At 43.4% G+C, this 13,019-nt stretch overlaps 1 protein-coding gene across 3 annotated transcripts in view; it reads right to left on the bottom strand.

The window, feature by feature from the left end:
* Nucleotides 1–5,520: 5,520 nt before the first annotated feature.
* The window catches only part of sik2b (salt-inducible kinase 2b), a 41,799-nt gene continuing 34,300 nt past the window's right edge, over nt 5,521–13,019 (bottom strand). For 2 of the 3 annotated variants that reach the window (XM_034549310.1, XM_034549313.1), the window contains 4 exons: nt 11,496–11,653; nt 10,629–10,742; nt 10,338–10,423; nt 5,521–9,765 (listed from right to left, as the gene is read on the bottom strand). In XM_034549310.1, the coding sequence (XP_034405201.1) occupies nt 9,117–9,765; nt 10,338–10,423; nt 10,629–10,742; nt 11,496–11,653 (1,007 nt within the window). In that variant the 3' untranslated portion in view covers nt 5,521–9,116. The remainder of the gene's footprint in view (nt 9,766–10,337; nt 10,424–10,628; nt 10,743–11,495; nt 11,654–13,019) is intronic. The other variant, XM_034549311.1, reaches the window with a different exon arrangement.

Here is a 13,019-nt window from a genome sequence, read left to right as displayed (position 1 = left end):
TCCAAAGCGACTTACAATAAGTGCATTCAACTATGAGTACAAACTCAGAACAACAAGAATCAAGAAAGTAACATTTCTTCAAGAAAGCCCAAACTACAAAAATACCATCAGTAAGTGCCATTCAAGAGCCACTGAAGTGCTAATCGGTTCTTACTATTAAGCAAAGGAATCTCTGTCTATGTCCAATTTAGTGTTCATGCAACGCAAGCACAGTCAGACTGGATGGTCTTGCTGGACAATTGCGTATCGATGTTCTAATTATATGCTCTGTGACGTTATATAAAACCTATAAGAATGATAAATAGTCTGCTTTGTATAAATATCATTTTAAGCATGAGATATGTCTTCTCAGCCTGTGAACTACTTGAGAACATCTGGGATTCATCCGGCATGTTTCCGGCCTCGTGTTTGGTCGTCTGCTGCTGGAGAGACGAAGGCGCAGTCCTTTGGGCGGGTTTGTCCACAGAGAACCTGCAGAGCAGAGCAGGACCTGCAGCTGACACCTGCTGGGGAGAGGAACGCTGCACAATACGGGCTGAGAGAACATTTGTCTTTCTCAGCCGTGTGTAGTTTGAATGTATGAAAAACAAGTTTGCATCTTAGCCTTAAAGCAATATTGGCACAGCAAATGGATGTCTTGTGCATGTGGCACTTTGCTTTGTGCCACATGCACAAGACATCTATCTGTTAATTCAAAATGACCAATAGACAGAGGATGAGGGCAATAAATCACATGGCACAGATCTTTGAGAATCTCAACTTTCCTTTTTTAATCTCCTCAAATCTCCCATCAGCCCTCCTCCTCTGAGCCATGTGCCCTCCCAATCCTCCACCCAGCCCTTTGTTTCTATACCTCTTATGCACTCTACACTGGAAAGCACAGGTGTGTGCAGCTGCTGTGTCAGCACATTCTGCTACAGCGAGAGAGCTATTGAGGGCTGTTGCGATATGTGAAGTAGGAACAGATAAATGTTATGGAACCTTTGAGACTGATAACCTAACCATACTTCGCCTTATCCTCACATAAACTGTTCTATACTGAGGTATTTTTTTTTAAGCTGGCGATCTAGACTCAGGAGGAACATGCCAAAGCTTTGAACTACATTTTTTCTACAACCTAAAATCTTCATTAAAACACGATTACTTGAGGGCGAGGGCTAATCCCCCTCCCCCCCCCTCCCCTCCCCTCCTCTCCTAAATCCACTTGAGTTCACGAGGCAGTAATGAAACAGCAGCAACCTATTTCTTTCTATTCAGATCCTGTGATTTGGAGGGTTTTCGGCAGCAGAGCCCTCGACAGCGCTGAGAGCCCTGACGTCAATGCAGCTGCCTCCCAGGACTGTGTCATTTATAATGAAAGGAGTCAAGCAAAGCCCCCACACACTATAGCACGCACGCACGCACAGTGAGGTCAGATGCTGTCAAGGTGACACATGACAAACATCAGTCATATTCTTCAAGTCGCCGTGTCACTCCGGCTCCCCGTCCTCTCGTTATGCTGTCACATGTCAGTGATGCAGCAAAGATTTAGAAACCAGACACAACGTCTTTTGATCAAACCGGAGCAAACATGTGAGACTCTGCTTTGCTGTGACGTCCAGCAGCACTGGGTCCTCTGGTCTGGGGTGTTAGACTCTGTCCATCTGCTGGCCAGCATGTGTTCGGCGTGTACTCGGAGATAAAAGACTAAGCTGAATAATGGGGGACAAATACCTACGAGTGCAGCATGACCTTTAATGACGATATAATAAATAATAAATAAAGCTGCAGCATTTGCGACAGCGGCACGAGACTTTGCTGTGTAAATGATTTATGTTCATTTTGGGGTGTCTTGCATTGTGAATAGCACAGAAAAAGGCCCAGTTTGTTATAAAAGTAAAAAATCTCTCTCTCTCATCAGTGCTGTGATCTCCTGCTCTAAAAAGACGCATTAGGAAGTTGTCATAGCACCCTCTGTTCGTTGTCATGGCAACCATTGATGTCATTACAGAATACTTTGACCTGATGAGTGAATAGGCCTCTGATATTGTGGTATTTTACTGAAAGAAGATTACCACCGACTGTCTTCGTATCAGCTTTCTTTTCTTCCCCCACGAGTCTGACAGACAGCCAGCTGAAGGTCTGCAGACAATGGCTCTGAAATCATACTATAAATAACCACGTTTACCTGGAAAAATGCTGCCATCTATTAGGGAAATATGCTGCTCTGTGTCACTTTTCAAATGTAAGGAAAGTGTGTCGACATATCCCTTTGCCTTTTATCTGGGCTCCTCTCTCTCTCTCATACCAGAACAGGAGGTGCTGTTTCTCTCTCTTTGGTGGATCCACCTTAAGCCGCTGTCGTGCAACTCTTTTCACAGAATCACATTCACTTTGCATGAAATTCACAATGATGCTAAATGTGAGGCAACGTCGAGAAACCTGATGAGTCCGAGTGACCCATTCATAATGTGTGTTGTAAAAGCGTCCGATTCAAAGAATAGAAGGTCGCGACCTTGGTTTCTATGAACCCACCTTACCCAACCCAACCCTAACCTGGTGGATTAGCGGAATTAGCTGTTCTCTGTCTGAGGGGCTGATTGGATTGACGTCTTCTCTCCATGATCCTTAAACCTCTGGAACAGCGTTGCGAAGTGACTATTTTCTCATAGCAGATTTTTGCTCTCGACGCATTTCCAGTATGCAGACTTTTTCCTCGGATGTGAAACTGAGGTCAACCAATCAGGGCTCGGCTCGGCTCGGCTCGGGACACGCCCCCCCCCTTTACTATCAGAAGAAGGTGTTTTGAGTTTCATGTAGTTTGACACAAATTGACAGGTGATTGCCATGGAGATGAACTAAATGATGACGTCCGCTTAGTGATCTCAACTACCGGCAGACACCGGCTTTTTGACTACCTTAGCGACCTCTGCCAGGGATATGGGTGAATCCCCCCCAAAGTCTTCAGGCGCTGCCCCCTCCGGGGGACATGTTGGCCGGGTTTAGGAGTTCCTCAAAGTGCTCTTTCCACCGCCCGACGATGTCCCCAATCCGGGTCAGCAGTTCCCCCCCCCCTGCTGAGAACAGCCTGGGGTAGACCCTGCTTTCCCTTCCTGAGCCGTCGGATGGTTTGCCAGAACTTCCTTGAGGCCAACCGAAAGTCCTTCTCCATGGCCTGTTGGTCGCGGAGTTTTAGCCTCCGCGACCATCGTCGCTGCAGCCCTTCTGGCCCGCCGGTACCCGTCAGCTGCTTCAGGAGACCCCTGGGCCAGCCAGGCCCGAAAGGTCTCCTTCTTCAGTTTGACGGCTACCCTCACCCCCGGTGTCCACCACCGGGTTCTCGGGATGCCGCCACAACAGGCACCGATGACCTTCCGGCCACAGCCCCGAGCAGCCGCGTCCACAATAGAGGCTTTGAACAAGGTCCACTCGGATTCCATGTCCCCAGCCTCCCTCGGGATTTGTGAGAAGTTCTTCCGGAGGTGGGAGTTGAAGACCTCCCGTACAGGATCCACCGCGGCGCTCAGCCGGGGGCTCGTGAGTATCCCCACTCCCGCCCGGCGCCTCTCACCCTGGGCAACTCCAGAAAAGGACAAAGTCCAACCCTTCTCCAGGAGCTTGGCTCCAGAGCCCATGCTGTACGTGGAGGTGAGCCCAACTATATCTAGCTGGTACCGCTCCGCCTCCCGCATCAGCTCCGGCTCTTTCCCCGCTAGTGAGGTGACGTTCCACGTCCCTAGAGCTAGTCTATGCCGCCGGCGATCGGCCCGCCGCCCGGTCTACATAGCACCCGACCCCGATAATTCTCCCTGCGGGTGGTGGGTCCACAGGGTGACTGCTGCTCCATGGTGTTTTTTCGACCGGGCCCCATGGGCGAAAGCCCGGCCACCAGACGCTCGCCGACGAGCTCCCCTCCTGGGTCTGGCTCCGGGAGGGTGCCCCGGTTTCCCTTGTCCGGGCAAGGTGGCTTCAATCCGTGGGCTGCTTATCATCAGGGTTTATTGAACCGCTCTTAGTCTGGGCTCTCCCCCGAGACCTGTTTGCCTTGGGAGACCCTACCAGGGGCTGATGCCCTGGACAACATAGCTCCCAGGATCACTGAGCATCTCTAACTCCTCCACCACGTTAAGGTGGCGATTCATAGGAGGAGCTATATAGATATATATATATAGTATATACGATGTATGATATAGGACATTTTTAATGATTTTTCTTAATGGTATACTTTGAGGAATACTATACTCTGATTTGGGTATTTTTCCGAACTTTTTCATGACATACTATAATATGCTATTGTAATGTTTATTTGTATGGCATACGTTACAATGATATGTTTTATAGTTGTTATTGCATACTATACTAAGAAGATAATGCAATTGGTTGTGTCAGTGAATGAGGGTGACTAAGCAGACAGCTCAGTGACTTTGATTGACTGAAGTGTATTTGTTGTGTGCGACATGCAAAATGAAAAACACATCTGATGCACTTGCAGTCTAGACAGAGGATCAGCCATCTATGGGATGTATTCATTCAAATTACAAAGCAGAGGGGATAGAGGACGCACCTGCGGAGCGCTCCACACTCCGGAGTGCACCTTTTAAGTTTATTAGTTTGTTTTTTCATGGCATTTTCTAATGACTTTAATAGCGTACTTTTTATACCATCATTATATATTTGTGACTTTTTAATGTTTTTTATGGCAGACTATACTACGTAAATTGTGTGACTTTAACGGTATACTATTGATGTACTGTACTTTGACAACCTTTATGGTAACTACACTATGAGATTTGAATGACTGTCATATTATACTATGACATTTATTTCTGCTTTTCATTGTGCTTTTTTAATGACACACTGTACTATGAGCTTTTGTTCTGATCTTTTGAATGAAATAGAATTATTTTAAATTTTTTGTAGCACACTTTATTATTAATTATTGTATGGTATACGAAACTATAAAATGTTTAAGTCCTATGCTATACATTAAGATGATTTTTGTGGTATACTATTGCATTTATATATTTTTAAGTTATACTATAAAATTACATTTTGTATGGCATACAGTATCTGTCATCTCCTCAAAAGTTGTGACTAGAAATATGAAAACACATTTGTGACAGCATTAACAAAATGTTTAGTCGGTAATTAAAGTCTCGCTTTAGACAATATAAATATTAAAACGACGCAACAACACCAGTTATTGAGCTCCTGCTGGATTTACCGCTTCGGGAGCTTTTAGTTCTATGACTCAACAGTTTATTATATGACACACTCGGTGTGATTCATTTTCCAGGTCATTAACCAACGCCTACACATGCAACCCGGGGCGCCATGAGACGGCTGCAATTTGTAGTTACAGGACAATTGGATTGTGTGGGGAAGATGGCAGACTGAGTGTGTGAAAATACTTAAGTGTCAGCTCTGTAACCTTGTTTCAATAACCAGGATGAACACTAACGCGTCATTTAAACGTATTCACAACACACCAACTTATGTGACTTGAGACACACAAAAGAAAACCTCCACCAACCCAAACTCTTTACGTTCAATAAACCTTTTTTAATCTCAACAGCAAGTTAGCTTATGTGTGCTCAACATCAATGAAGGTAAATACAAAAGTGGATTTCTATTAATAGATTGATGTTTTATTTTATCAGCAGGAGGTGAAATTATGATACTTGGAAACACATCCACTAGAATCTTCATGACTTTAGTCTTCAACTAGAGAAATATTGCTATAATACTTTTAAATGGCATACACCGATTGACCAACAAGAAAAAGCACTGTAGAGAAACTGACAAAGAAGCTCCAAAACACCACACGGTGGGTCGTACAGGGAAACTTCTGAGGGACTTTGGTTTTGTACCTTTGTAAAAACTGGCTCTAAAAAGAAGAATAAAGAAAAATAAGAAAATTAAATGATAAAAGTGTGCCACCAGAAATAAGTGCAATTTAAAAACCTAATTTTGCAAAAAATGGGAAAGTAGAAGGCACACTGAACACTTTTTCACATTCCACACAAAATACACCTCGGTGCACCGAAGATTCACTACACCACTAATTTGTACAAAGAAGTGTTTCTCTTTCTTGGATTAAAATCAACAATCAGATAGAGTATTACTGTGTCTGGTCTTTCTTTGAAAGAAATGTGTTTTATGTCCATTATTGTTGGGAAAGGCGTTTCTTACAGATTTTGGTTAGTTTCACCTGTCAGGAAACAGCGGCGTGATTCAAACCTCTTCCCACTTCCTCCTCTCTGGCTACATCTCTTCTTCCCCTGGTTGTCAAAGTAATAAACCTCCACAGGTCATCCTGTAGCGGTTCTAGCCTGATAGCAAATAATCATCACAATATTCACTTAAAGGCAAAACCCACCCCGTGACACTCACGTGATCATGTATCGACAACATGAACTACAAAAGGCTAATTTCATGTTGAACCCTCCTCTTTTTCATCATGAGACACACACTGGGTGTGAGCTCATTCCCGTCAATAAACAGTGGGTGTATTACCATATAAACATATCAATCATTTATAAATCTATGGGAGGAACAATTAATGCAACCACACAACCTGTTCAGCAACATGTATTGGGAACGTGGTGCATTCTGGTCCAACGAGGCCATTGTTGTCAAATCATTAGTGTCTCAGTCTATTGTTCAATGTCGGAACTAAAAGGTGATTCACTAAAACTTGCCGTTTTCTTGTTATGTTATGTGCGAGAAATATCTCCACGTGATGTCATATTAATTAATTATACTAAACATTTAATTAGATTAAAAACTTTCACTGAAAAAAAACTGTGCATTGCCAACATTGTACTCTGTTGTAGAGCGGACAATTTATATAAGCCTTAAAATTATTTTGGACTGTTGGGTCAATTTTAGGGTGGATTTTTCCTTTAAGATATTGAGCAAATCTTCAGCAATAATAATGTTTACGTTTTTAAAAAAAAACATGTAAATACGCCATAAAATTAATTTGGACTGTTGGGTCAATTTTAGGGTGGATTTTTCCTTTAAGTCTTGCAAAGGACTATAACAGTAAATAAATAGTTGGTCCACATTTTTTAGCCATCATTTAAGACCGTTAACTGCAACTCTAAAGTCTTCTAGTCAAACCACACCTGTACTTTAGAGTCCGATTGTGAACTCTACAACATCTGCTCAGTAGTCGACCGACTGACGGACCGTTTTGTTTCGAAGGCTAATCTGACAAACAAACACTAAAAAAAGAGTTAAACCCAAGATCACCGAAGTTTGGCAGTTTGTCACAGTCCAATAATCTCATCGTTACATTCGGACGTTAGCTGTCCTGTTATTCCAATGAAAAGTAGTTATTTTCTTTTTTTTCAATCATCATCATCATCATCTTCTTTCAGAGAAGATACATCTGTGCGCTTCAAGTAGATTAAACACAGTCCAAGTGCTGTAAAAAAAAAAAAAGAAAGAAGAAAAGTCTTTCATCTCGTTTCCGATTCACCTGTCAGTCAAAGAGCGGTGGTGAGCATGTAGTCAAAATCCAGTGTCAGGTGACTGATATTCTGTTGGTCTTCGTCTCACAGCCACCACAATGTCAGAGAGAAAACATTCTTTCACTTAAGTCCAATGCAGGAATCGTTAAGGGGCCATTCCACGATCATACACATGAATAATCTAACAACACAGAGTCATGACTGGAGCATTGAGGATGTAAACCAGAATTATTCTAAAAGCTACGACTGTGCCCTGAGGGGTAAAGCACAGTTTGTGTTATTTTAAACAGGAGACGTCAATACAGTGTTTGTCTTTTTTTCCCGACAAATTATGTCATGAATGCAGAAGAGTTGCAGTATGAATTGTGCAAACAAACATAATCACACTCGCTCTCTCCAGGCTTGTCCCTGCATTTCCAGGGCGAGTGAGGGGGAGATTATGTCCTGGTTACATCATCAGCACAAGTGATGTCACTGCTGATGACTCAGGTCCCCAGGAACCAATCAGAGTTGGCTGTCAAAGTGAGTCTTCCATCCATAACCCCTCAACATTAAGGATTAATATTGCTTCAGTATTGCCACAAAAATAGAATAACATTGACTGTCTAAAACACCACAACTTCCGAACCAAACACATGTTAATTACATCAGCCCTCATTTATCAGGCAAACGCATCACCCATAATTCAACTGTGAAATAGTTGCCACCTGGCAAGTGTCAGGGATCGGATGGAAAGCTGGAAAAAGGTAGTTCAGTAGTGTAAGAAATAAATCAGGATCAGTAGTTACAATTTATTTAAAAAACCAAAGGCTATTATTTATGTCACATGGCCCACACAAAAAGCCTGCAGCTACAGAATTGTGCTGTATATATTATTTTTTCATTAATTAAAACTACAAAAACTGCTGGGATAGAGTTTAGCACTGTTAAGCACAAACGGTGCATAACTAATCAATGTGGTGCTTCAATCTGCATGGTTAGGGTTACTGTATATGTTAGTGTTGAAACCTCATAAATATAGCCACCACGTTGTCCTTTGCACCCACGTCAGTGTGGACAATTATTTCTGTAAAATGGGCAAAAAACACTTTCAACACTTGAATCTGCGGTGATATGGTACCATGATAAATGAGGGCCATTTTTCTGTTCAGTTGTTTTTTTTAATCTACTGAAATAATAAAAACAAATCCACAGAAGTGTTTTGAGAACCAGTCTATTGATGTAGAAGGTGTCCTATTTTAAATATTATCTATTGTCCTTATGGTTGTCCGACAGTCGGTGGTAAATTAGTTCTCTTCCGAACCCTTTCCTGGTGAAACGCTGCACTCTGGCAGCACCTCCCGGGCTGCAAGGCCCAATCTTCACAGGTGTGACAACGTCCATGACAACAACAGCCTCGCCGAGTTAGCCTCATAGAGCTGATGAGAGCAAGAACAGAGGAGGAGAGGGAGAAAAGGAAGTGAGCTTAGGAGGAGTGCCGTAGAATGGTTGTCTGAGATTCACCACAACTAAGAAATGAAGTTTGTATTAGTCGTAAACACTTTTCCTTCCCCATTGCTACACTTGTGGCCTCCACTTACATCTTCATTCACTCTGCTCTTCGTGCTATGTAGGTTTTCATTGCTTAATACTGCTTTCTATTAAACCCTTCAGCTGGCTTTAGTTGACTAGTACAAAGCCATGCTGGGAGTCCACAGTCTCCATCATCTCGCTGTCCAGGAGAGAGCCTTGCAGCTCAGGCAGGCCCAGCCTGTCTGACTGGCCCGGCCCAGCCAAAATCCCAGCCACAGCCTCTCCTGGAGCAGGCGGGGGCAACAAAGCGGGGCCCAGTGGGAACTCATACTGCTCTTGGTGAAGACCCTCATTGGAAGGCCCCAAGGCCTGCTGCTCACAGCCCACAGGGTAGCTGAAGCCCAGGCTGCTGGCAGAGGCTTCATGAGGCAGAGGATGGTGGAGCTGGTGGTGGAGGTGAGATCCAGGAGGCAGATGTTGGGTGTAGTGGTGGTGGCTCATGTAGGGATCATAAACCAGGCCCTCGCCCGGTTCCATCAAGGGGCTCAGGCTATGGGGTTGGCTGAAGGGAGGCGAGGCCTGAGGACTGCCCTGCTGCTGAGGCTGGTGGGCGGCTGACATGGGGGGGCCCCGAGGGGAACTTTGAGAAGCCACTGAGTCCAGAGCAGGGCCTCCTATCGGGTAGGATCCTTCAGCTATTTGCATCTGGTTGAAGTACACCTGCAGCCCCGTGCCTTGCGACGGCTGCAGGTACATCCTCTTCTGGTTCAGTCTGTTGGGAGCGCAGTAGATCCCACTTAGACCAAAACAACACTTTGAATCAACACAAGGACAAACCAAAAGCTTGCAAAAAACTCAGAATTCAAACATGGTAGTTTCTGTCCGGTGTAAATCGCTATCAATTTATTCAACAATTTAAAAAGGCCCGTTTGACTCATTGACGTTGGAGAAACAGCCACCCAATCAGAACTTAGTAGATGGCATTAAGAATGGGGACACCATCTTCCTACATATCTAGCTCAATCCCCAATGACACCCATGTTTAAATGCCCAACTATGCAGCAAACTATTTTTTATCTAATTCACAAAACATGGTATTTCAGTCTGATATCAGGCAAGATAATTGTAGCTCTGAGACCTACTGTAGTTTCATTTCTGTGTGTTTAAAAAAGTTCAGCTCTCTGACTAGAGTGCAATCTATAACCAACCGTTTTTATTTAGATTTATTTGCATTTAAGAAAATCCTTTTGCTCTGATCCTTGTTCTGAATTCAATCTTTCAGCAGTCAAATGTCACGAGAGCTAAAAGAACACAAGAGAAAAGCACTGAATAGGAAATGTGTGAGCGGACATATACAGTGTTATTTACCTGTGTTCCTGCAGCTGTTGCTCTAAACCTCGAGTGTCCTGACAGAAAAGTTGGCAGCTAGCAGGACTGTTTGCTAAAACATTGGCCTTTGGAGCAAAAGAGAGATTGGGACTGATGACCGTGTTTAGGATAATTACCATGGTTACAATGGCTACAAACCGTTTCATTATTGTTGCATCGTGGCAGATCCCATAACCATTTCATTTCTAAATGATATCACTGAATGTTTCCCAAAACAGCTGTTTGTCTGAAGTGAGCCAGACAGGCGGGTGAAGTTGGTGAAGACTGTACCTGTAGTCTATGAGTGAGGTACTGTGTCTCTAAACTCTGTCTGCGGGACAGGAGAGGTGGCTGCGGCCCACCTTGGTATAAAGCTAGGCCTTCCTGCTGCTTGGACGCCTCACCCTTCAATCGAAAACATAAAGCATTAGAACAAGGGATGTTTATGTTCATGTACACGCATGCATGTGGACACACTTATCCCAGATCCCCTCTCCTGTCGGCTAATGAAGCTGTGTCAGGGTCTGGGTGCTTCATCATTGGGTCTAACTGGATTATCTATGTTCTCCTGCCCAAATGCCTGTGTGGTGACTGATCAGCCAGATGCCTTTCTCTAAATGGCATGTACCACAGGGACTACATCGTAGTTATATGAAATGAAAGCAAATTAAAAGGATGATGGAGCCAGATCATCATAACCAACAAAGTGTTATTGCATTATGAGAGACGAACAAAGGGACAACAACTAGATATTGTCTGCTTCGGCCATTGATTCTATGATATTTTCCCTCAAATGGTTCCCCTTGCAGTGTTTCTGTATGTGTATCATTTGTGTATGTGTGTGCCTGTCTTTGTGTGTGATTTCAGCTTGGGCCCTTTGAGTGCCAGTCACTACTATGGGTAAGTCTGACTGACTTCAACAATGGCTGCATTCACTTTGGCCCAGGCTCCAGGCCGCAGGGGGACGGGAGACAGTAAACAAGCCCCAGTTGGTGGCCTCTCCTGGTGTTACGCAACAGCATGGGGTGAGGATAGTAGAAGGACTGAAGCTGACTGATAACGGGTTTAGAAAGGGAAAGATTTTTTAATGGGTTTGCGTGAAGGGTGTGTGTGTGTGTGTGTGTGTGTGTGTGTGTGAGATTATGCAGTAAGACTGACCTCCAGGAGGTTGTGCAAGTGGTGCTGTGGTCCCAGGGTCCCCATGCAGGCCCCTTCCCCGGACCCCATCTGCTCCACCAGCATCTGGACTTTGTTCAGCTCCAGGATGCCTTTGGTCCTCGCCAAGTTCTGGAGGTGCTGCTTAAACGCAACCAGACCTAAGAGCATAGGCCAAACCCCACAATACAAAGTCAGTTTTTATTCTTGAAGCTGATCAATAGAATCACCTCTCTTCATAATATGATATGTGCTGCTCTATCCTCTCAGGGAGTGAGGCTTAATCCTCACTGACGTTAGCAAACTGGCTGACTGGTTCGCACTTCTCATCGCCCCTACTGACAATGTGGCTGGATGTACGTCATGAGCCACTGTGGGAGTGCATGTGTTTGTGTGTGCACATGTGACAGGTCTTTGTGTGTGCACAACAGCAAGTAGCTCTGATAAGACCCATCCAGTGGTGACAAGCTCTTGCTGTGAACGATGGGTCTTGACTCACTGTGATGGGAGTTATTTAAAACCATAGTCAGCAGTCTGACGCAGACAGAATCCACTGTATTCACACTCAAAAGAGGATTACTGAAAAATGAATAAATAACCACAAATACCAACTGCGAGTGCAGGCAGGCAGTAGTGGAAGTAACATTTGTAATCTTTAATTATAGTTTCTACTTAAGGCTTAAGGTGATTAACAACCAGTAGGCACAGATTAATGTAAAACATGGTAGATAGAGGTTGTTCAACATTCACTCATATTTTGGCTCCTCTGTCTCTCTGATGTGGAGTGAAGACAAATCCTGCCAGCCACAGACTGAAACTTTCTTTTAAAAAATGTTTTTATTGATTTTACCACAGATGGAAACGTTAAAGTGAAAAAAAGCAAGACAGAGAATGAGCATTTACCAAGGGAGGGTAAGTAAGAAATGAGAAGGGAGAGAGAGAGAAATATGTGGGCTGAAACATTAAAAAATATCTGTGATTCATAACGTGAATCATCACCGCTGTTGTCATCGAGAGACTGGAGAGGAAAAGAGACAGGGATAAAAAGTGTGTGAAAGAGCGGGGGAGCGATTGAGAGAGGGAATATATATATATATATATATATATATATATATATATATATATATATATATATATATACATACATACATACATACATATATATATATACACATACATATATATACATATACAGTGGTATGAAAAAGTTTGGGCACCCCTGATCATTTTCAAGATTTTCCTTTATGTATCATTGGTTGTTCGGAACAGCAATTTCAATTAAATATATCATATAGCAGACAAACACAGTGATATTTAAGAAGTGAAATTAAGTTTATAGGATTTACAGAAAGTGTGCAATAATTACTTAAACAAAAGTAGGCAGGTGCATACATTTGGGCACCCTTGTTGTTTTATTGATTTGAATACCTTTATCACTAATTATTGGAACACCACATTTGTTTGGTAAGCTCATTGACCCTTGACCTACATGAAGCCAATCATGAGAGGGTATTTAAAGTGGCCAGT

This window comes from Cyclopterus lumpus, chromosome 13 (assembly GCF_009769545.1).
Source record: "Cyclopterus lumpus isolate fCycLum1 chromosome 13, fCycLum1.pri, whole genome shotgun sequence".
In the NCBI taxonomy this organism is placed as follows: Eukaryota; Metazoa; Chordata; class Actinopteri; order Perciformes; family Cyclopteridae; genus Cyclopterus; species Cyclopterus lumpus.
This window is presented reverse-complemented; position numbering and strand designations above follow the sequence as displayed.